Raw genomic sequence first — 22,151 nt, 5'->3', positions numbered from 1 at the left:
CTGCAATGGGCCCTTTCATCTTCCGTAATAATACGTTGAATTGTGTGCAATTCTCTTTCTCGGACACTAGTTTTCGTATTACTCTTCTTACCTTGGATCTTTTTGGTGTTGTTAGGCGCTCTACAGCCAAAACATTAATGGAGCGTTGCCGCCTCCCTCTGTCTCAATTATTGTATTTGGAAATTCTGGGTTTGGCTATATAGATGTTATAGACGCCTAGAGGGGGTGTAAAGTGATGTTTTTTTTTTAAATAAATACACTTAACTCTCAGATTTATTGTCAGATTAACAAACAGAGTAGTGTATCACAAACCGGAGTAACGATTCAGGATGGATCTTATGTTAGTATGCAGAAAATAGATTACTTGTATTGCAAGACAAGCAGATTAAATGGTTTTAAAAACAGCATTTCATAGTTTATTGTGATTATTGAATGGCACCGACGTAACATCGCATACGACAGACGACGCCCCATCCCTGCTGGATCATTGCGCGTATTTATGACTTGGACAATAGATGCGTCTGTCACAAGAGAGGAACATGCTGCCTTCGTAACAATTGGAAATAGTGAAGTGACGCTCATTGCAAATCAAACGCGGTTATTAACAAGTAGTAGTCTTGAAATATGAAATAACTCTTTACATGATATGTTTGTGTTTGTATAACGTGTCATAAAATACACACATTCATTTCGACAACATTAAACACTCTTCCGGTGGAGAACTTTTACAAAATCCTCTTTACCGAGTGTCTTTGAATGCAGCAGTGGTAGGAAACGCAAGCAACCAAACACCCTGGCAACGCTGTCGCAAAATACCAACAACGTTTAGCGTTTTGCACCTCTTCTGATGACTAGATGATGACTAGCATTTTCGATCTAAATGAACTTCCATCTCATATTAGAGGAGAAAGTGCTGTGTTAGGTGCAACAACGCTGATTTTAACCTGTTCGCCATGGAGTTCTTCAACAAGCCTAGCTAACCTAGCGTTAGCCTAGTCTTTCTTCCAATTAGCATCGAGCTAAAGCTCAACCGGGGCCGATCGAATATGGCGATTGTGTCCGGCTCCTGCGTTCGGGTCAACGGCTCCCGGAGCGGGCCGTCCTCTTCGGCGGTGGCTGCAGCGGCGGCAACCCCGGGGCCTTCTCCGATGTCCGGTCACTCGCAGCCCATGATAGCTGTGTGGGAATGGCAGGACGATCTGGGCCACTGGCGACCGTACAGCGGCCAGGTGAGCGCTTACATCGAGCGCTGCCTGTCCCCGCGGGGCCACCGGGGGGGCCCGATCGGCGCCGCCACCATCTGCCTGGGACAGTCGGACCCCAGCTTGTCGCCCTATCTCATTGACGTGGCGAGCCTGAAGCAGTTTCGACAGGACACGGGTAAGTTTGAAGGGTTGTCTCGGGGATTTTATCTTGAAAGGCCCTGGCTAGGTAGATTAGCATGAAAACGGATGAATGTTGACACAGCTTCCCTGCCAGATGAACCGATTTGACAAACCCAAGGAGTTCTACTCATGTATTTGTTTGAGATTATGCTCGTGCGTGTGAATAACCTGAACTATAGCGACAGTTTGTTCATATTTCCTTATACGTCAGGGAGATTAATGTCCAAAGTGACAAAGGGAAACTCACGTGTTAACGTAGACGAATGTTTGTCAGAAGTACCGCAGCGAGCAATCCTGAGTTCAAATAATGTTTCCTTTCTTTTCCCTCAGGAAAGACTCGTTCTGTGAGGCGGTCCCTGTTCGCCCAGTCGTCGGGCCTGGGTAGCGGCGTGTACTGGGAGTGGGCCAACGACGAGGGCGGCTGGACCCCTTACGAAACGCGCACCTCCATCCTCTTGGAGCACAGCTACCAGGCCCGGCAGGGCACGGCCGACCTGGGCCCGCATGGCTATAACTACATTGTGGATCTGACCTCCCTGGCCCAGGTCAACAAGTCATCCGGGTTCAGGCGGCAGGTGCGGCGCCAATGCAACCTGCCCTACCCGCTGGCCTCATTCGGACCCCCGGCCATCCCGTCGGGGCCCTCGGCGCTCCCGGCCGGTGTCCCCTTGTCCCTGGTCTCCCCCCAGGGAGCCCCGCCCTGTTCCTGCCAGCAATGTCTGAGCCACGGTGGAACGGGCCCCATGCCCAGCCGCTCTCGCCACTCGTTCTCGTCGGGCAGCCTGAACCGTCCCAGTCTGCAGGGGACGAGCAGAGTGACGGCAGCGGCGGCGCATCCAACCTCGGTCTATTCCCCCTACCCCCGAAGACCCCTTTCTGTCGGGGCTATGTCATGGGGCAGCCCCTGGCCGCACCCGGCTTCAGCGAGCCCCCTTCTGAGTAGCTCTTCGAGTGCAAACGGCCTAAGGTTGGTATGAACTGTTGATCAATTGGGCGCAGATGCGCTATTTGGGGTACACGGTCGATTGGTCGCCCGGAAGGTTATTGATAATTACCATTTAAATTGTTGCTCAAATTCCCTAAATACAAACTGTGAATTACTATTTAGTCATACTTAATGCCCTAGTAATTATTAGGCTAAAGAAAAGCTCCAAATTTCCCGGACTTTTATTGTTTTTTGTTGGAGAACTTGTTAAGACCCTGACTGACGTAGCTTCTTAAAGGGACAACGCATGTACATACACACTCTTATACACTCACACGTCGGCTCAGTGAAACTGCTCATGGCCATTGTTGGCTTTTATTGATGCGAAGACCGTGTTGTTTTACCTTGTTTGGTCGCCAGTCTTTTGGTCGCCCGTTGTCGTGGTCCAGGCGACCAAAAGACCCGCGACCAAAAGACGGCGACCAAAAGACCGGCGACCAATCGACCGCACACGCTATTTGGGCAGGGGTGCTATATCAACATGCATAACAGCTTTGTCGCTGGCCCGAAAAAAAGGTGAAAAGCACGATTTGGCAGATTATGATAGTTTTCATCAAAACTTAAATTCTCTCACTTGGAATGATGCCAAATGAATAACTCACTTTAATTGGACAATTTTACACTATATAAATTGTGGATTTTTTAGTAGAAAAGTAGCTCTTGGAGCATGGAAGTTTGAACACCTGCTGTAAGGTTAAACTAAATAATTTGGTTTCTGCTAAAACAAGCATCACCTGACCCAAACAGTTTGGAGACCCCTGAACTAAATGATTAGTTCGCTGAATTATGTTTACTTCCTGTTCCCCACGGGCCGAAATTGCTCTGCTTTAATGAGTAGACATTAACATGCTCGTCACTCGCACCTCCTCCAGCCTAACGCCGCTCCGCTCGTTATCTTTCTCGCACGAAGGCTTTATTATTACGGTTATCGTGTTTGTACGTGTTCTGTTGTTATTTAACACGTTGGAGGTTCACAACCTCAGGATGCTCATAATCTGATGATGTCGAAAGAAGACCACGTTTGAACTGGGACCCACTGAACGAGTGTTTTGTTTTGTCCCCCCGCCCCGACCCCTCCTGCTTCCAACAGCATTCCTTCCATCCCTGTTCAGCTCAACGGATCCACCAGTGTGAGCTCAGCCCTGGCAGGTAAAACCCCACAAAATGCTTCTTATCGACACAGACACACTCTTGCGTCTCTGTGCTCTGCGTTTGTCTGTTTAATTACGGGGTGATTTCTGGTTTTCATAATTTTATGTGCCCCTGCGCTTTCGTTATGCTTCAGTCTTGAGTCCTTTTTAACAGCCCCTTTAAAAATAACCAATTTGGAAATAGTTTTTATAAAGCCTACAAAGAAAAACTACCTCACTTTTGTTCATTATTTGATACATTATTACTTAGCAAATATATTTTTGTTTGTTCCGGTAATTAAACGAATAAAAATGAAATATTTACGACTTAATATTTATTATTTTTGCATACTGTTTACCCTCACAAGGGCATCTCATCACATACTCGTAACCAGGGGAAACCTTTGGAGTGTCCAACCAGCCTATGTTGCATATTTTTGGGATGTGGGAGGAAACCGGAGTACCCGGAGAAAACCCACGTATGCAAATCCGCAGTGAACATTCAAACTCCTCACAGGAAGGTCCAAACCTGGGATTAAAAACCAAGATCTAATTTAAAATTAACAAAATTATACGGAAAGCATCACATAAAATACGCATTAACCAAAGGGTTATTTTTGAGGGAATCTAATCTGGGAAAAGGTGTTTCTCGTTATGACTTGAAACTATTAGCAGTGGGTGCATCTGTCGCTGCTCCATCTCATCCCCTTTTTATTATTATTTTTTGAATTTTTATTTATTTCCTTTCTGCTCCCGCACCTCACCCGCTTTGCCCCGCCCCGGTCCTTTTCCGCCCGGAACCCTCACTTCCCCCTGCCCCCGCTCCAGGCATGGCCTCCATTTTGATGTCAGCGGTCGGACTGGGCGTGCACTTCACCGCCGCCGCCCCCCACCCGCAGCCTCCTCCTCCGCCGCATCAGCATCTGCCGCTCCAGCAATTCTCGCTCCCGCCGCCGCTGCCGCCTCCCGTCCGGTTCCCCCCCGCCGGCAGGCCCAACAAGCCCCCCGCCGGCGCCAGCGGCAGTTCAGTTAAGCGAACCAAGAGGCAGCACAGAAGAGGTAGCTACCGTGCCGAACGCCCTCGCTCGGAGGAGCACGTTGTCACCTTCATCCATCCTCGCGTTTTACGTCTTCCGGCCCCTCATTTCGTCTTGTGATGCTGGTTGTCGTCCGCCCCATCCATCCACCCATCCATTTCACGCAGCTGTGTTTCAAGACTAGGGCTGAAGATCTGACAAAAGAATTTCTAAAGTGGTACGAAACAACCTTGCCAAACATTGGTTGGCGGTAAATCACCCTTGAGGCTTTGTTCTCAGTAGGAGTAAAGCTAAGCACCCAGATAAAACAACTTGCTGTAAATATCCCAGTCTTTTTGCCATCTGGCTCTGTTGTGTCAGCAGTTCTGTTGCAAAACGTGAGTGACCAATTCAACCCTGCAAGGATTTAAGTGTCTAGAGGTTAAAAAATGGGAGTCTGAGAATCAGGGTGATCCAAAATGGAAGTGGATTGTGCAAGTTCTAGACGCCTCTTCGACCCTGAAATAAGAAGGTGGTACCCCGACCCCACAATCCTTTGATAAACTTGCATCATTCGTGCCAGGTTTTTTAGTGTGAGACTCCACAAGACAATGACTCGACCCCACAACTTTTTTTTAATACAAGGATAGGAGTCGGTGTGTTCATCATTCCCCATCTTTGAATGTCCTGTCCACACGACCACAAGTCCCTTTTTGCTTTGAGCAAAAATGCATCAGGAGAAAAGTTGCAAAGACCTGAGGATGACTCCTGAGGCCACGTTTCGTTTCAGCTTCTGCTCAGAGAGCCGAGGAGGTGATCCGGCGCTACATGGAGGCGGTGCCCGGCGTCCCCGACGAGGTAGCGTCTGCCCGAGTGCTGCCAAGTTTTTATCACGGCTTTTGTTTTGTTTTCCTGACGCCGTCTGTCTCCTCCCAGGATTGCATCATCTGCATGGATCAGCTGTCCAATCCCTCTGGCTATGAGATGCCAGCGTCATCCACAACGGAAGAGGCCAGTCAGGGCATCCCACCGGCCGCCGTGGGGAAGTTCGTCAAGTGTGGGCACACCCTGCACATGCTCTGTATGCTGGCCATGTACAACAACGGCACTAAGGTATCATTTGAATGGAGCTCACATGTCCCCAATGGTTTCCAAACAAAGTGCATTCAGTTAGTAAATGACAGAACATTTTAATGTTAGTTGTAGAATATATTTCTTTAATCTATGTAGCTATTAAAAATGGAGTACCATATTTTTCAGACTAAGTTGCACCAGCACAATTAAGTGGAAAAAAAAGTACAAGTCGTACTGGAATATATGTCACATTTTATGGAGTTTTAATTGAATACAAAACAAGAATATACTTTAAAGTTGAAGTAATTAGAACAGCCTAAATAGGCACCTATTATTGTAACATTTACAGTTTTTTTGGATATAGTGTAACAAAAAATAATTAAAAAAAACAAGCCTTTGGTGGTTAGAACTGTGAGGCCGACACTCTCCAAAGACCAAACATTTTTCTCAACTCGATATATATTTTCGTTTTCATTGAGAAAATATGGAGAAAAATATCTTCACTACTATAAATGTTGTTCTGTTAAATGTGGATCTCATTGGTGAAGAGTTGAGTAAAGCATAAGTGCCATTAATTCCTGACTCCCAAATTATCAACATGGAAAGCACACATTGATGACTAATTGATGAACTGGCTTTTATCTCCTCAGGACGGAAGCCTGCAGTGCCCCTCGTGTAAGACCATCTACGGCGAGAAAACGGGTACGCAGCCAAAAGGCAAGATGGAGATATACAGCATCCCTCAAGCACTGCCCGGACACCCCGACTGCGGAACCATACAGATCATCTACAGCGTCCCCCTCGGAGTACAGGTGGGACACCAACTTGACAAAATGTGACGTCAAAACGGCGGCTGGCGCTCAGGCCTTTTTGTCGTGATGTGGCAGGGACCGGAGCATCCGAACCCGGGACAGCCGTACACTTGCCGGGGTTTTCCTCGCTTCTGCTTTTTGCCGGACAGCGACAAAGGCAGAAAGGTCATTTGGGGGACCCCTCGTCTATCATGGTGCCACGATTCTGCCAGGAAGTTGTACTTTTTTTTTTTTGTTCTCCGTCTCAAGGTTTTGGAGCTGCTGAAGGTGGCGTGGATGCGCCGACTCATCTTCACAGTGGGCACGTCCAGCACCACCGGGGAGCCCGACACAGTGGTGTGGAACGGCATCCATCACAAGACGGAGATGATGTCCAACCTGTCGGGACACGGCTTTCCGGATCCCAACTACCTTGACAACGTCCTGTCCGAGCTGGCCTCTCAGGGCGTGACCGAGGATTGCCTCAAAGCCCCTGGCGACAGCTAAGTTCCCAGTTCCTCCACCCACCCCAAAAATTTGACGTACCTAAAGGGAACCCATTTGACACCGGACGGCGGTATAAACGTCAACGGACAGGCACTGGAATCGGGGAGAAGAACCCAGCAAATTTTCCACAATTGGGGGGGTCGTATTAGAACCGTAACAGAGTCCCGAATGCCGGAAAGGAAAGCTGGTAGACTGTGCGAAAGCTAACACGGTCGCGCTTATAACCCGCCTTCTGCTAAGGGTCTACATTCCTGCAACCCTCACACCAGAAAATCATTTTTGTTGTTGTGAATTTTTGCATTTCTAGCTTCAGTCGCATCATCTCTCTGCTAAAAGATGAAAAAGCATAGACCGGCATAAGTGCTCAGCAGCATAATTATTCTGGGGTCACCTACAGGTAGCTGGTGAAACCAGCAAGAAACCCATGCTGTTTTTCATAGCAGCTCCTTGTCGCGTCGCTACAACGGCACCGACGCTCATAAAGCACTTTACTTGTTACGGCGCATTAAAAACGGCAACTTAAAGGAAAAAAACTGATGAGTTATGCAATGAAAAGCATACTTGATGGGAGAAAAATGTAGAAAATGAATTCGTAAAGACGTCTGACACTTGTACGCTCTCGTGAGCCGTAACTGAATTTAGCACTGCACCCACTCGATCCATTTAGACTTCTCAGCTGCCATTGATAGCGATAGACGTCCACTATCAGGATAAATGATCGTGAGCGAGTGACAAATGTGACCACAAACAAGTGTACCTTTCCCAAACTTGACATCATGTCCCAAAAAGAGCTCCCTGCCGGTGACAATCGTGGCCTCACTTCCTGTACAAGTCACTGCAATAAAAACAATTTAAAAAAAAAATGACTAAAAGACTGATGAGAATGATGTGAACAATTGAACCAAGCAAGGCAACACATTTTATTTTGAAAGGCCTAATTGGCGTTAAGGTACAGCATGTTTACGAGGGGGTTAGTCATTATAGCATTCTTTACTCTTAAGTCAAGGACAAACCCTGCTTGATACATTCAAACTGACTCATGTTATGGTACATAATGCTAATAAGTGTGGAAAGCCTTTTGAGCATTTATTCCAGATCTCTGCTTTATAGCTTATAAAATACACAGACGAAGTTGGCTCCGCGACAAAGTGAAGCACTGGATGTAAACGCTGAAACGGCTTCCGATAAATGCGCTTACGTACAAAAAGCTAGTTTAACTCAAACAAATGATTCTGATACAGTCGAGTCCATAAGTATTGAGTCAACACATTCTGTTTTTGGCTTTAAATGTCTTCACAATGAAAAAAAAACAAGCTTTAAGTGGAAGTATTTACAACAGAACTGGATAAAAGCAGCAGGGGTCATTTGTTAGTTTTGCAGACACTTACCTGCCTTTTTTTGAGGGATAGAGAGGTCAAAGGAATGTTACAAATTGACCAAGTTACTCACCTGACTGGAATCAGATTGAGATATGACTGAAGGTAAATGGCCCTTAATCAACCAAAAACAAAAGTTGTATCCATGTACCCAACATTTATAGACCTGGCTGCAGCATAAAAAAAACTTTCCAAAGTATAAGACCCCTGCTAAGCTGTAATGTTTATCATCATTACTGCTAATGGCAGCGTTAAAGTTCAATAAATATAATAAATTAAAAATAAAAGGTACAAACATTAACATATGACGTCACTTTTGTGTTTTTCATCATCGAGCATGACCACCGCGACTTTTTTTTTTAGTGCTAAAGTTAAAAAAACAAAATAAAACACCGATTGTTGGTGACGCCATTTCAGGGCACCGACTCTCGTCAGTAATTGACTTTTCCTGATACTTGCATGTTGACGCCACTGTAGTCCACCATGTACATGGGCCACTGCTAGGGATAGAAAATAACAGCTAAGTCAGGCATGTTGCTCACAAAATCCTCAATTTTTTCTTACATGAGTCAAGAGCCAAAACATACCATGATGGGAATCTGATTGGCTGACTGGGCCAGCTCTGAAACGGAGGGAGCGGGGCCTCGCTGGCTTTCCTGAACTCGCTTGCGTTTCCGCCGACTGGTCGAGGCTTCGGAAGCGACCGCTAGAAATGCATGGCAACTCATTATCCGCTCACAACCATTAAGATTGATAAACGTGCAATCTATCGCCTTGAATGGCGGCCATTATGGTGTGCGTGTACCTGTGTTGCAGGGCTGACTACACAGTTCTGAAAAAGGCCTGAGAAAGAAAAGAAAAACTTCAAATTGTATCAATAGCAATTCTGAGAAAACAGGTTGTTCTCACTGTAGCTGGTTCTTGACGCTGAAGATGATTTTATCTTTGGCGCCGAGGATCCTCTCCAGGCAGGGGGCGTCGTACGTTCCCGGGTTCCGGAAGGGCACGTCGTCAGGGAGCCCGTCAACCTCCATGCACTCGGGGCTCCCGCGGATCAGCTTGTACGGCACGGCCACGGCCCGGTCCAGACCCAAAGCCTCGCCTGAATAAGTAGTTGCGTGAAACCAATGACGTGGACGTCACAAATTTTGAAATCTTACCGTATTTCTGGTTGAACAGCTCCTTGACCTGCTCGCGGAGGAGCACCTTCTCCCCCACTCGGTTGACGTCGTCGTCATCTAGCGCCAGATGAAACGCATTTACAAACAAGCGGAGTTCAAATCATCATTACGGTTAACTGGTAACTCACCGCCAATGGTCGCGTACGCCTTCTTAAGAAGAGTGACTCGACGAGGTGCTGAGTAACATTTCAGGTTATGAATTAATGTGTTTTAATCACACCAGATATGTGAATGTGTTCTGTTCTTACCGGGTTTTGGAATAAAGCCTTGGAAAGGTCTAGAAATAAAAAAAAATAGGCAACGTTTAATCAGCAGGAATGTTTAAAAAATATATATATGTGGATGTTTTTATTTGTAATGAAAAAACTGGAATGGCAGTTTCTCTATAAGGGCAACAAGACACCTACGATGTAGAGCAGGGGTGCCCAACTCCAGTCCTTGAGGGCCCTCGTCGTCCAGTTTGTTTTCCATATCCATTCAAATGATCAACTCGTCAGCAAGCTGTCCAGAAGCTTGATAACGATCCTGATTATTTGATTGCAGTGTGTTGTTGGAGAGAGACAGACAAAACAAACTGGATAGGGACCCTCGAGGACTGGAGTTGGGCACCTCTGACGTAGACAATGCGTGGCATTAACCTGGTGATGGTGAAATTGATTTTGTCAGCGACAGCCAGGATGCGTTCCAGATTCTGCGAGCCAAAGGTGCAGGGCTTCCGGAAGGGGATGCCGGGCGGGAGCCCCTCAATGATGACAGAGTCTGGGTTGTTCTTGATTCGCTTGTAAGGCACTTGCACCGGGTACTTGATGCCCAGCGCTTCGCCGTACTTCCTGTTGAACAGGTCCTGGACCTGCTCTCGTAGCGTGTTGGCCAGATCGATCCTGGACAGCTTGGACTCCAGGCACTCTGCAGATAGATAAATGACCACCGGCCACTCAGTTTTGTCTGTTATGAAACCATTTTACATCTTTTTGGTCTGTGTGTACCTGAGAAAGCAGGTCTTTTGGACAATGCCACATTGTCTTCTGTCAATGAAGTCTTGTCCTTGACGTCTAGCTCTTTAGGGAGGAACCATTCAAAAGGTTAGACCAGGGTTTTTTGTATACGAGCCACACCTTAGTAACTGTTTTATCCAGAAGGCTGTTATGTGTGACAAATAGGCTGCCATAATTAATCGACTAATGAGTTGGCATTTTTCCTTATGGCCGACAGATTGTTTATAGACATTTTAGTTTCTCCAAATTCTATTTTTGGTAAATGGAGAGTACCGTACTTTCCGGATTACAAGTCGCACATTTTTTCATAGTTTGGCTGGGCCTGCGACCAATACTCAAGTGGGGCTTATATAAATAAATGTTTCTTTTTCTCTGATCACCCAAAGCCTGTTATGTTATTGTTTTGAGGCGATATCTGGAAACAAACTTGTATTTTATTTTAAATTTTAAGACGTAAATTGAATTTTTTATTTACATTTTTTATTTTTTTTTAAATGCTTTTAAACCAAAAAAACAAACTGAAGAAAATTTATTACATTTTGGGGATCAAAAATGTATTTTTATTTGTTTTAAAGGAATAAACAATAAATATTCTCTATACATTTAAAGTCTTCACTTCAATTTTAGCAAGAAACATAAAGACCACTTTAACTTTCCTGGGGCTCACAGAGTGATGTGGTGGGCCAAATCTGGCCTTTGTGCCACCGCTTTAACATCAATGGGTTACACCTTTAACCCCCAAAGTGAAACGTCAGACACAAACTTTTTCACCTACCTGTGTCGCAGATAGAAGGCATCTCTTGTTTGACTTGATCGCTCAGGAGCTTGGGCCTGCGGATACGTTATGTCATATAAGTGAGGCTCAAGGCTCTGTGCAAAAAGCCAAGGTTTTCCACTCACGTTTTGATGACAAACTGGATGTGGCTGCCGGCGGCCAGGATCTTGCGCAACTTTGCCGCCCCAAAGCAGTTGGGCCGCCGCAGGGCGATGCCTTCGGGCAGCCCGGTGACGAAAAGGTCGTCAGGGTACATCTGGAACTTGGAGTAGGGCACTTTGGCCGGTTCGGGGAGGCCCAAAGCTTCCGCTGGGCGACAAAATGGCAGAAAATTTGATTTATTAACACACCTTTGCCAAAATTAAAGCTCAAACATTGAGGAAAACCTACCATACTTGATACTGAACATGTTATCCACTTGTCTGCGCAGCTGAAGAATCATTTCACCAATATCCTCCACCAGGCTTCCAGCTGAACAAAACAACGTCCACAAGAAAACGTCAGAAAAAAATAAACACTTTTTTGGCTTACATGAGCAACTACTGACAAAATACATCTGCAAAGTCCTCATCAAGACTTTAAATATGAATTATGACTCCATGGGGCTTTTCCACATATGCTTTTGACAACATTACATTGATACATAGTTTTGAAAAGTATTTACACAGTGGCTATCCCTGATGATCGTGTCTACATATGAGAGCAAATTGGAAAAAATAATACCATATGTGGAATGCTGTTATTAAGGGCTAAAATATGGGTTCTGACTAAATTTAACTTGTTTTTATTATGATAGCCAAATTTTGTCTTGGTACATTCACAATAACTTCGTGTTATGATTGTCATCACATTAGAATGTAAATATAATACCATTTCTGGAATGCACTAATTAAGAGCTTTAACAAAAAATATGAGTGGATGTGGCCCCACATTACCTTCAGGGGGTCTTCGGTGGCCCTGGGGTGCTGCAGTAGGTGACGATGCCTCGCCAGCTGAAAGATGAAAAATATCATAAGATCATCTTTATACATTTCCAAAGCTCAACAAAAAATATTTACAAACGACTTTTACTGTGTTTTAGCTTATTGGAGTGCCTTTTGCTAAATTATGGATTATTTCATGGGTGGGGTGGTGTACTTTGATGTTCATAAGAACGCTGCGTTCTGTCGCGTGCACTCACCTCCGGTTTGTCTCCTGCAGGGGTCATTTGTGAAAGAAAAGAAACTTGAGCAAAGCACAGTCAAAAAACAAGAAAATAAAAAGAAAAGATGAGAATAAGAGGCGTTGGCGCTAAAACCCAAGAACACATTGGTGTGGATTCTCATTCTGTTCATTTTAGCTTAAATATTTCGTGTGAGAGGTACTAGCGGGTGAGGAGCTACAGTGGGGGGGGGTCAGGGAAAGGGCGGGATCGGCTTGAGCGGTGTCACTAAGGTGGGGTTTGAAATTGAAAATTCATACGTGAGGCCCTAAAGAACAAGCAGGTGGGGGCCTGGCCGGCAGTCCTGGAAGAGTAGGGGGGCGGCTCGTAAGGAGGCAACCATCGAGGAGTTGGGGAGGTTACCTGCGTGGTTCTCCGCCTGCTGGTGGAGGGCCGAGGGGCCGCAGGGAGAGGAGGCGGGCTCGCTGGGTTCCTCCATGCTGGAGCTGCCTTCTGAATACACACACACAGAGTTAATGGATGAGTGAAAGATTAGTTATCATGCATATCTCATGGACTTTCTCACTCACAAACGGTTCTCATCACCAATAGTTATACCCCTTTATGTGGTTTACCTGCTGGCACGGTGACTTGAATTATGTCTGCATCTGGAGGCTCAGTTTTAATCCTCTTCAAAGGGATGCAATCTCCTGATGGTCCTGCGGGCATTCCGTACATCGTGATCACCCTGTTTGGAAGGGCGTCATTGGCATTCATTCTTACCTGCTTCAAACTCAGCCAGGGGACTCACGCATGCACTTGACGACCTGTTCAAAGACAGCTCGTTAGGTATGCGGAGATGGTATGCCGTTAGATTCATGCCAGATTTCCATAAGTGTAATATGAACCGTATGCTCAGAAGCATATGCTTGTGATATGCCCTTCACTCATGCTTGTGATTCCTATCATGTTACAGGTCTGCCACTGTTCTCAACCAATCAGGAGTCGGGATGCAGGGCAAATTCTGATTGGGAGCCTATCCCAGCTGACTAAGGGTACGAGGCAGGGGACACCCTGAATAGGTGACCAGCCAATCGCAGGGCACGAGGAGATGGACAACCATTTGCGCTCACACTCATACCTAGGATCAAATTAGTGTCCAATAAGCTAGCCTAGCATGCATGTTTTTTGAATGAATCTAGGAGGAAACCGGAGTACCCGGAGAAAACCCACGCAGGCTCGGGGAGAGCATGCAAACTCCACGCAGGACCTGGATTCAAACTCAGGACCCCAGAACTGTGAGGGCGACTTGCTAACGGAAAATATAGCACGTTGTTCCCACGTCTTGTTATCATGGGACAGTAAGCACCCAATTAGAATTTGTCCCACATCCCGACTCCTGATTGGTTGAGAAGAGTGGCAGCCTTGTAACATGAAATGAATCACAAGCATGAATGAAATGCGCATTACCAGCAGGGAAAAAACACGTGTTAGAAAAACGTACCAAGCCCAAGGTTATCGTGAATTTATACAAAAACACACTATTATACACAAAAAAACACATTATTGTGGACCTTGAAAGTGTTTTACGTGTACAGTATTTCCCATTACGCTTATGGAATTGCAGTATGAATGTATCGCATGCAAAATGATGGGTTCTGACCGGCCACTGTGAGGATTGACCGGCAGGTCAGCAGCGCCAGAGGGGGCCGGCGTGAGGCTTAGATTCTCTGGGAAGATTTCTTCAGGGACGGTGCCTCCCCCATCCTGCTTGCCTTCTTCCCTCGGCATCTTGCCGGCAGCTTGGAGGAAACCGCAACCGTAAAATACGTGCAACAATTATTTGAGGCTCTATTTGTACACTTAGCATGAAAGGAAACACTTACCTGTAAAAATCTTTTCGTCAAACATCCTGCACCGCAGGACAGACGATAAGTTATGAGTCAATGACAGATTTCGCAAATTGGTAAACTGCACGGACATTCGGTACGTACCGTCTGACCACGAAACGGATGCAGTGTCGCTCGTCCAGAATTCGTTTTAGTTTGGGGACCCCATAAGTGCATGGACGCTTGAAGGGGATCTGGTCTGGGATCCCCAAAATTTCCACTGCCCCTGGGTCGCACGCAATCTTGCGGTAGGGCACTGGCACCATGTGGTCAAGACCCAGGGCCTCAGCTACAGCACACAAAAAAGAAAACAAATTTAGGTTGTTTTAGTTGATCATTTCTTGTATGGTGTTAACACCCTTGAAAATGGGCGGCTAAGAGTATTCTCACAATTCATTACATGTTTGGTTAGTAACATTGGAAGTTACAGGTGTTTTATACTACTATGTTTATATTTTCAAAGGTTTGTCTTGTCACAGGTGCCTCGAAGTTTAATGCCCCCTCTTAAAGTTCTTAGTTTAGGACATTTTTTTTATGGTAAGGATCTTTCACAGACTTGACAATTCAAAAACATTGTCATTAACAGAATATTCTGTATTTCAGGTTAACAATTGTAGTTTAGGAACTTTCACATACTTTAATGATAAAAGCATCCTTTCCAAAGTGTGTCGTTTACGGTCTTTGATCAAATTTGGACTAAGAGTCTGTCAACTCCATGGTTCTTTCAATTCTAGATGCCTAAAAAGTTTGTCATTTAAGTCCACAAAAAAAAACCTTGATAAGTTGTTTACAGTTTATACCAGTTGACTCCTCCTCACCGTATCTGCTGTTGAACAGTATCTGGACGCATTCCCTCAATGTGTTAATGTCCTCTGTTTCTCGGATGAATGAGTCCCATTTTTCTGTAGCGGATGACAAAAAGAAAATCCAATTATTTTCTTTTCTTTTTTTTCTGTTTGAGTTAACAAACAGCCAGAGTTGATTTATAGGAGTTCAGCCACCAACGATTTATGGGATTACACTTGCTGAGTCCCTTAATGGTTCTGTTTACCGCAGTCAAGTGCCAGTTAACTTAATGTTACTAGCCACATGCTGGTTGACTAAGTCGTGATTATCACATTACTGCCAGTCATTTGAAATTTCTCTAACAGGAAGCACATAGTGGCAACCTTATAACAAAAAAGCAGGAAAATGAATCATTTGCTGGAGAGCTCTACCTGATTTCTCGTGAACAATGGAGAAGAGTAATCTCTTGGATATGTGAATACTCGCAGGTGTTTGACCCTGCTCACCAGCAACTCTTGCTGTTTCATCTAAAAAAAAAAATGTCAACAAAGGGACAAAAATTTAGCAAAATTGACCAAAACTACTTGGCATTTCGGGAACAAATCCCAAGGTGTTACCATTGCTGGCTGCGTCATTCGCACTTGTGCCCTTGTCTGTCCAATTGGCCAATCGGTCCTTGGCCAGGCCTAGGAGTGACGTGGGCTTGAAGTCCGGCGTGCCATCTGGGTGGGGTTTGGAGGATATGGGCATGCCGTACAGGAAGTTTGAGAGAACAGAGTTGGCGCAAGTGGCGGGACTTGACGGCGTGACTACCTGGGCAGTAGTCTTGACCGGGCCGGGGCTGCCCGGAGCCACGGCACTGCCGGATGAGCCACGATGGCCCAGATCAGTGCTTTCTGACTTGGCTTCGCGAGTCAAGTCTTCCGTCGGCCTGTGCACAAACCGGAGGAGGCGCGTTAAACATGTCGTCGAATCAGAAAAAATCGTGGACCCAAAACTAGTGATGGAACTAGTCATCTGGAGCGCCTAAAGATTTAAAGCCTTTCTTGAAATCGCTATAATAACTGGCAAATAATGTGTTTATATGAAGGACCGTAACCTTTCAATTTTAATTAGTAACAAACAGGACACCCTCATACTCGTCAATCTTCATCCTTTCTAATCTACAAACACAATGATGTTGGCTGCATTAGTAGATGTCCCACTCAATTGATGGAATTCTTTTGAGCGATGAAAATTTAGTTTGCATGTTTATAATTTTTATTATTTTATGTTTTTTTTTTTTACAATACTTATGTCTTTGTCCAATGTTGTCCCACACAAATGAATGGGTCAGATCACAGAGGTAAATTAACTTTTCTTTAGTAGAATATTCAGTATGTGTTGGGTCATGTAAATACAGCTACTTAAAGCCACGATCCAGGTAGATTGCGGGTCAGATCACCCGATGTGGAGTATTATATCTGAAAGCAGCTTTTGGAAATCTACATTTATGGTCTTGGGGAAAACATAGTACACCCTTCAAAACAAGGTGAGAAATATTTCTCTTAATAGACATTTCTTCTAATTTGTGTGAATAACAAGGCTCAATCATCATGTTGACTATTTGGCAATCCCACTAATGTCTCGGATGGTATGCTGACCTTGTGACGGTAAAATGTATCCGGTGGCTTTGTTCCAGAATCTTAATGAGCGTCTTGGCATCATATTCAGATGGCTTCCTAAGAGAGACGCCTTCCGGCAGGCCGTAGGCCGTCAGGCAAGTAGGCTCCTTCTGGAGCCGATCGTAAGGCACGGGAACCAGAGTGCTCTTTCCGGCCGCTTCACCTGCATGCCAAAGCACTTATGTTAATACTGGTGAACAGGTGATGCCTTTACAGTAACCAGTTGGAATGACTCGAATGAAACACTCACTGTAAAGAACAGTAAAGACCTCGTCCACCATTTTTCTGAGGACAAACACATTGGATTGGGCGTCTGCCGGTGGTGGCGGCGGTGGTAGGGGGGGCGCTCTACTGGTTTTGGCCTGCTCGCCTTCCTTTACCGTATCCGCATCCTGGTCTTTGGTTGGGTTTACATTGGGCGGGCATGACTGCACCCCTGCGAGAAAAGGACGAGAGTAGCATTCAAAGTCTGGCTCATTTTCTTTTCAGTATGATTGAGCATCGTCATTGGACCAGACAAGTGACAGATTTGTTCTCTTGGGGGAAGTAATCTACGTGTCACGTTTGACAAATGGCAGCTGATAGAATTAATGACTTGTTTGTCCCACTGTCGCTTCCATATTGAATGTAAAGGATTACCCACAGGAAAGTAGTTGGTGCCAAATTTCAAGAAACCAAACGGATTAAGGCACTACCCTAAAATGGAAGTGCAAAAATACAAAGTTTACATTTATGCAAGTTTAAATATGATGCACCCACAATTCATTGACAATTAGTTTGTGGAAAAAGTGTGGGAAAACTGACAAGAAAAATAAAAACTCCTGATACCCAAACAAGCGCAAAGGAACAGTGTCAAAAATCGTGTGCGGTCGATTGGTCGCCGGTCTTTTGGTCGCCGTCTTTTGGTCGCCGGTCTTTTGGTCGCCGGTCTTTTGGTCGCCGGTCTTTTGGTCGCCCCGACCGCGACAACGGGCGACCAAAAGACCGACGACCAAAAGACCGGCGACAAAACAAGGTAAAACTACGCATCAATAAAAGCCAACAATGGCCATAAGCAGTTTCACTGAGCTGACGTGTGAGTGTATAAGAGTTTGTATGTGCATGCATTGTCCCTTTAAGAAGCTACGTCAGTCAGGGTCTTAACAAGTTCTCCAACAAAAAACAATAAAAGTACGGGAAATTTGGAGCTTTTCTTTAGCCTAATAATTACTAAGGCATTAAGTATGACTAAATTGTAATTTGCAGTTTGTATTTAGGGAATTTGAGCAACGATTTAAATGGTAATTATCACTTACCTTCCAGGCGACCAAAAGACCGGCGACCAATCGACCGTGTACCGTCAAAAATATGGTGACCATGCCAAAGCAAATTCTTGGCAGAACATGGGAGGAACTTACGGCAAAACTTGTAAAAGTCAGTCTGGATTTCCCTCCTGGAGTTGAGGAATATTCGTCCCTTTTCCGTACCCAGTGCGATGACACTGTCTTCATGGACGGTGACACAGGCCACCTCTGCATTCAGCTTGGACATGGCCATACACTGGACAATAAAACATTTGTTTACGATGCCGCATGTAGCGGAAAGGTCAGTACAGTACAGCAAAGGATGACCTACCAGCGAGTCAAGGGCCGACACCAGACTGGTGAGGATCTCCTGCCTGGCTGATGGCGCCGGAACTGAAGAGTCACAGCGGGAGGTGGGTCGCGCACCATCGCATGCCAGCTTCCTCAACTGAGACATGACCTTTGAACCCACAACATTCATGCCACACTTTACGTTTTATAACAAACTCATTAACTTCCAGCGATGGGATTAAAAGGTCCCCAGCACATTTGAAATCGGAGGGTCCCTAATGAATGTTAGTGTCGAGCAGCCTGCTTGAAACAAAAGTCAAGATGGATTGGACGTCTATTTCCGTCATTGGTAAGGAAACATGATCATTCACTGCGAAAAGCAGCGGTGTCGTCACAGCAACCACAACCCGTCTCCCGGGAAACTAATCTCGGGGCATGCGAACAATGTGGCACTGGCCCTTTAATCTCTGCAGACGCTGCCAACCACATTATGCCGTCCGTTGGCTCAGAAGCATGAGGAAGACAGTGATGATGATGAGGATGAACCGGGCGTGGCCGTCCAAACACGTTTCCCCCTGAGGCCACAGCAAACATTACACCCCCCTGTCCTTTTCTTATGTAAATGTTGAGGGCATGAAACACAAAATTCAGATCAGGAAAAAGGATGAAAAATGATACACATACAAATGTGACGTTTTATCTGAATTTGGGGTAAATAGTGCACCACTCCCAAAGATTTGACAAATAGTTTGAGGTAATTATGTGGAAAACCTGTGGATTGGTTGGAAATTGTAGCACACACCCAAATATTTCTGTAACTATTTTGGAAAATGTGGCAGACAGATTGATCATTAGATGTGATGTGATGAAAATGTTGAACAAATAAGAGGAAATAGTATTGAATAAGACTTGAAAACTTAGGTTAGGGTTTGTGTGGCAGTATATTTACTTTTATATATGAATTGTGGGGAAAGGTAGATACATGTCAAAAGAAAACAAAGAAAGAAATTGTATTTTGTGTGAAGTAGGTATAAAAATCACCTAGAAAAACAATGAATACATCAAATAGAAAATGGGGCACACTCCACAAAAACTTTCTTTGCAGTGTAGAAATGGAGGTGTGGAAAATATGTCGCAATAGTTTTAAGGACATCTGTATGCGGGGTATTCGTAGGAAATTTTGAGACTCGAGCGCTGTACTTCTGAACCGTGATGCAGACATGCTCACCACTAGCATACCGTGCAGTCCAAATGAGTTATTCTTTGAGCTGGACTTTCGGTGTTACGAACATTTTTATTTTTTACTCTGCTTCAAAGTTAAGATGAAGAACCCCTCTTGCTTTTATTGACAACATGACATTTGGCAAAAGACGCAAATGACGACTTTAAGGCTCCGTTTGACGAGACAGCAGTTGGCTTTGTTGTGTTAGCCTAATCACCTTTAAACAGGCACTTTGGCAAAGGACGAACGTGGATAACAAAAACACAAGTATCGTCAGGCACTTGTAGCCTTCATAGGACAAGAGCAAATAGTTTTTAGTTTGTTTTCTGAGTGCCTTTAGTCGATGACATTGTTCATATTTAAAGTTCAACGAGAAAGCAAGCGCGAGCTAATTAGCTAACAGGCTAGCTAAGTAGCCAGCTAGTTATTTTGCGAGCTAACATTAGCACTCCCCCCATCCCACCTCCTCTGTCGTGTCCAAATAATCTATGCTTTACGTACATGCGATGCCTAAATATATCAGTTTATATTAGATGTTTGAAGTGGATGTAAAGTATTAAGGTTAAAAGAGGTCGAAAAAAGTGCGAAATCTCACCTTAATTCGCGATTAAAATCCGCCTGGTCGGTTGCCGTCAATCCCGGAATAGGTTTTGTTTAATCCATCGTTTGGAGGAAAAAACGCACAAATGTCGTTTAACGCAGCCTGTCAGAAAACGGCCGTAATCCCAATCAAGATGATAATATCTCCCCAGTGTCGATTGTTTACCCCCACGACAGCAATAGTAGTACAAATGTCCTTTTCGTGCCCCCCTCTCTTTCTTTGTTCTGTAATCCAGTAAAATTGAAAATCATTCGCCCTCCTGCTAATCCCAACCCGAACTCAACGGCGGCGTCCATTGGCTCCGCCCGGGGTCGCTCAGGATTAACGGGATGGAAGAGAGGAGTTAAAATGACATTCTAAGTGTTTTGGATCATTTTATTATCTAAACAAATTAACAATGAATATAAATCAGGATATGCAAACAAACAACAAAAAATAGCAATTCATATTTTAGTTACTTGATGCACGATTGAAGGAAAAACGGTTTAGTTATCATAATATGGTATAATCTAATGTTTGTTCTTTTTAAATAATTGATGTAAAAAGTGAATGTTTTAAAGTAAAAATAAACTTTCCTGGTGAAAAAAACTGCTTATTTATTTTCACTGATTTGCTGTATCAGATGTATTATTAAAGAAAGGAAAATAGCAAAAACAGTTTAATGATTTTAATCCATATGAAAAGGGATGATATCTATCGATATGTACACATACAATACACCAATACACCCACCCACACATTATATATATATATATATATATATATATATATATATATATATATATATATATATATATATATATATACATACAATGACATTGCACAGAAATGACAATTTAAATTAACCTATAAAATGTGCTACATGGTGTGCATAAACAATATAGAAAACAAGATATACAATCTTTGCATTTAAGTACTTGTGTAGATGAAGAAGAACCAGCCAGAGGAAAACTGGGTTGTAAATGTTTAATGTCAATCTCAGAATGCATTGTGGCAGGAATCCTTATGTCTATTCCTGATACAGTACCAGATAGGACTACAGAGAGTAAATAGAGACTGTAGTGGGAAGATGTTGGATGCTGGCAAATTTGAGCCCAAGAAACTGCCAGTCTTGGTATTTTTGTTCCTGCACCACCAAAGTCCTTTTATAACTTGAAGGGGTAAATGTTTGTCACTGGGATGGAACTGGTAAAGGTCCTGCCTTTGGAACCTTGATCTCTAAATATTGAGGAGCTTCCTTGGTACAGACAGTACCTCAGAATCTTAATAGCTTAGGAGGACAACAGTCTACTACCACCACTTTTAAGAGTTATGTTTACATTTTAGGAACATACTTTTTGTGCTGCAGGACAGACAACAGAATTGATCTACTGAGAAGGCACAATGTCTTGTTGTAGTGGTACCTTCTTTTGTACATTTACCCATGCTTTTTTGCCCTAGAACAGGTACAGACAGTAGCTTAACCATATGTACTTGTGTGCAATTATCGATAAAAATGGGGCACCTTTGGGTACAAACATTCGCCACAGATTCCCTCTTTTCCACCTTAAAATGTTGGATTCTTTATTGACTGTCTTCAAGAATCAACCTTGTGTTCAAGAGACAGAGCTGGACTCTTAATTGATAGTCTTTTGGTTTTTTTTAACCTGGGAAACATGCCATTTTTTTAGGGGTGAACCTTGATATGGACAGTCCAACCTTCCCTTGGTGTATGTCTGCATTTACAACAAGTAAATTGTTAACCATTTATCTAGGTGTCCAACTTGTATTATGACTTGGGAGAAAGATTTGGACCAATGTTGTAATTTTTTTTAGGTGAGGGGTAGGAGGGGCTCAGTGTTTATCAGTTACATCAGTCTGATAACAGATCTGGGCATACATAGTGGCCTCTGTACCAATGGAAGTCCAATCATGGCTATCTTACTTTGTTGTCTTTCTGGATACAGAACAGGTTCAACCAGTTTCCCTAGCGTCAAAAAACAGTTTTGTTGGTTTTTAAAAAAAATGCTTTTTGATGGGCTTCTGCATAATAATGAGAATCTAGTCATCGATCGTACCT

General features: G+C 44.2%; 2 protein-coding genes across 4 annotated transcripts; one reads left to right on the top strand and one right to left on the bottom strand.

Annotated features, from left to right (window-relative positions):
• Window positions 1–581: 581 nt before the first annotated feature.
• Window positions 582–6,965, top strand: dtx2 (deltex 2, E3 ubiquitin ligase). 2 transcript variants are annotated; one of them, XM_077591887.1, is made up of 9 exons: window positions 582–1,380; window positions 1,716–2,352; window positions 3,461–3,519; window positions 4,329–4,559; window positions 5,307–5,374; window positions 5,453–5,629; window positions 6,241–6,402; window positions 6,478–6,567; window positions 6,652–6,965. In XM_077591887.1, the coding sequence occupies exons 1-9, from the start codon at window positions 1,047–1,049 to the stop codon at window positions 6,886–6,888; spliced, it is 1,995 nt and encodes a 664-aa protein (XP_077448013.1). In that variant the 5' UTR covers window positions 582–1,046; the 3' UTR covers window positions 6,889–6,965. The 2 variants fall into 2 exon arrangements, with proteins under 2 accessions (XP_077448013.1, XP_077448014.1); XM_077591888.1 differs by lacking the exon at window positions 4,329–4,559 and having other exon boundaries at window positions 590–1,380.
• Window positions 6,966–7,784: 819 nt separating this feature from the next.
• gtf2ird1 (GTF2I repeat domain containing 1) lies at window positions 7,785–20,395 on the bottom strand. Of its 2 annotated transcripts, none has more exons than XM_077591885.1 (27): window positions 20,087–20,395; window positions 18,310–18,438; window positions 18,093–18,234; window positions 16,946–17,131; window positions 16,675–16,858; window positions 15,649–15,962; window positions 15,463–15,558; window positions 15,064–15,147; window positions 14,351–14,534; window positions 14,243–14,268; window positions 14,020–14,158; window positions 13,140–13,183; window positions 12,992–13,075; window positions 12,780–12,869; window positions 12,151–12,207; window positions 11,606–11,686; window positions 11,341–11,524; window positions 11,216–11,271; window positions 10,432–10,503; window positions 10,084–10,351; window positions 9,694–9,722; window positions 9,574–9,621; window positions 9,425–9,502; window positions 9,174–9,366; window positions 9,070–9,107; window positions 8,852–8,970; window positions 7,785–8,764 (listed from the first exon to the last, which is right to left on the bottom strand). In XM_077591885.1, exons 2-27 carry the CDS (start codon window positions 18,433–18,435, stop codon window positions 8,696–8,698), a joined length of 2,991 nt encoding a protein of 996 aa, XP_077448011.1. In that variant the 5' UTR covers window positions 18,436–18,438; window positions 20,087–20,395; the 3' UTR covers window positions 7,785–8,695. The 2 variants fall into 2 exon arrangements, with proteins under 2 accessions (XP_077448011.1, XP_077448012.1); XM_077591886.1 differs by having other exon boundaries at window positions 7,785–8,761.
• Window positions 20,396–22,151: the final 1,756 nt, after the last annotated feature.

This window comes from Stigmatopora argus, chromosome 22 (assembly GCF_051989625.1).
Source record: "Stigmatopora argus isolate UIUO_Sarg chromosome 22, RoL_Sarg_1.0, whole genome shotgun sequence".
NCBI lineage: Eukaryota > Metazoa > Chordata > Actinopteri > Syngnathiformes > Syngnathidae > Stigmatopora > Stigmatopora argus.
Note: the sequence above shows the minus strand (reverse complement) of the source record. Positions and strands in the feature narration are given on the sequence as shown.

Bases quoted from the DNA above. Each gene is read 5' to 3' on its own strand.
- dtx2 (XM_077591887.1), top strand. From the start codon at position 1,047: ATGGCGATTGTGTCCGGCTCCTGCGTTCGGGTCAACGGCTCCCGGAGC. The intron at 1,381-1,715 runs GTAAGTTTGAAG...CTTTTCCCTCAG, and splicing joins GCAGTTTCGACAGGACACGG to GAAAGACTCGTTCTGTGAGG. The intron at 3,520-4,328 runs GTAAAACCCCAC...CCCCCGCTCCAG, and splicing joins TGTGAGCTCAGCCCTGGCAG to GCATGGCCTCCATTTTGATG.
- gtf2ird1 (XM_077591885.1), bottom strand. From the start codon at position 18,435: ATGTCTCAGTTGAGGAAGCTGGCATGCGATGGTGCGCGACCCACCTCC. The intron at 17,132-18,092 runs GTAAGTTCCTCC...CTTTTCTCGCAG, and splicing joins TGACTTTTACAAGTTTTGCC to GGGTGCAGTCATGCCCGCCC. The intron at 9,108-9,173 runs GTGAGAACAACC...TTTCTTTCTCAG, and splicing joins AGCGTCAAGAACCAGCTACA to GCCTTTTTCAGAACTGTGTA.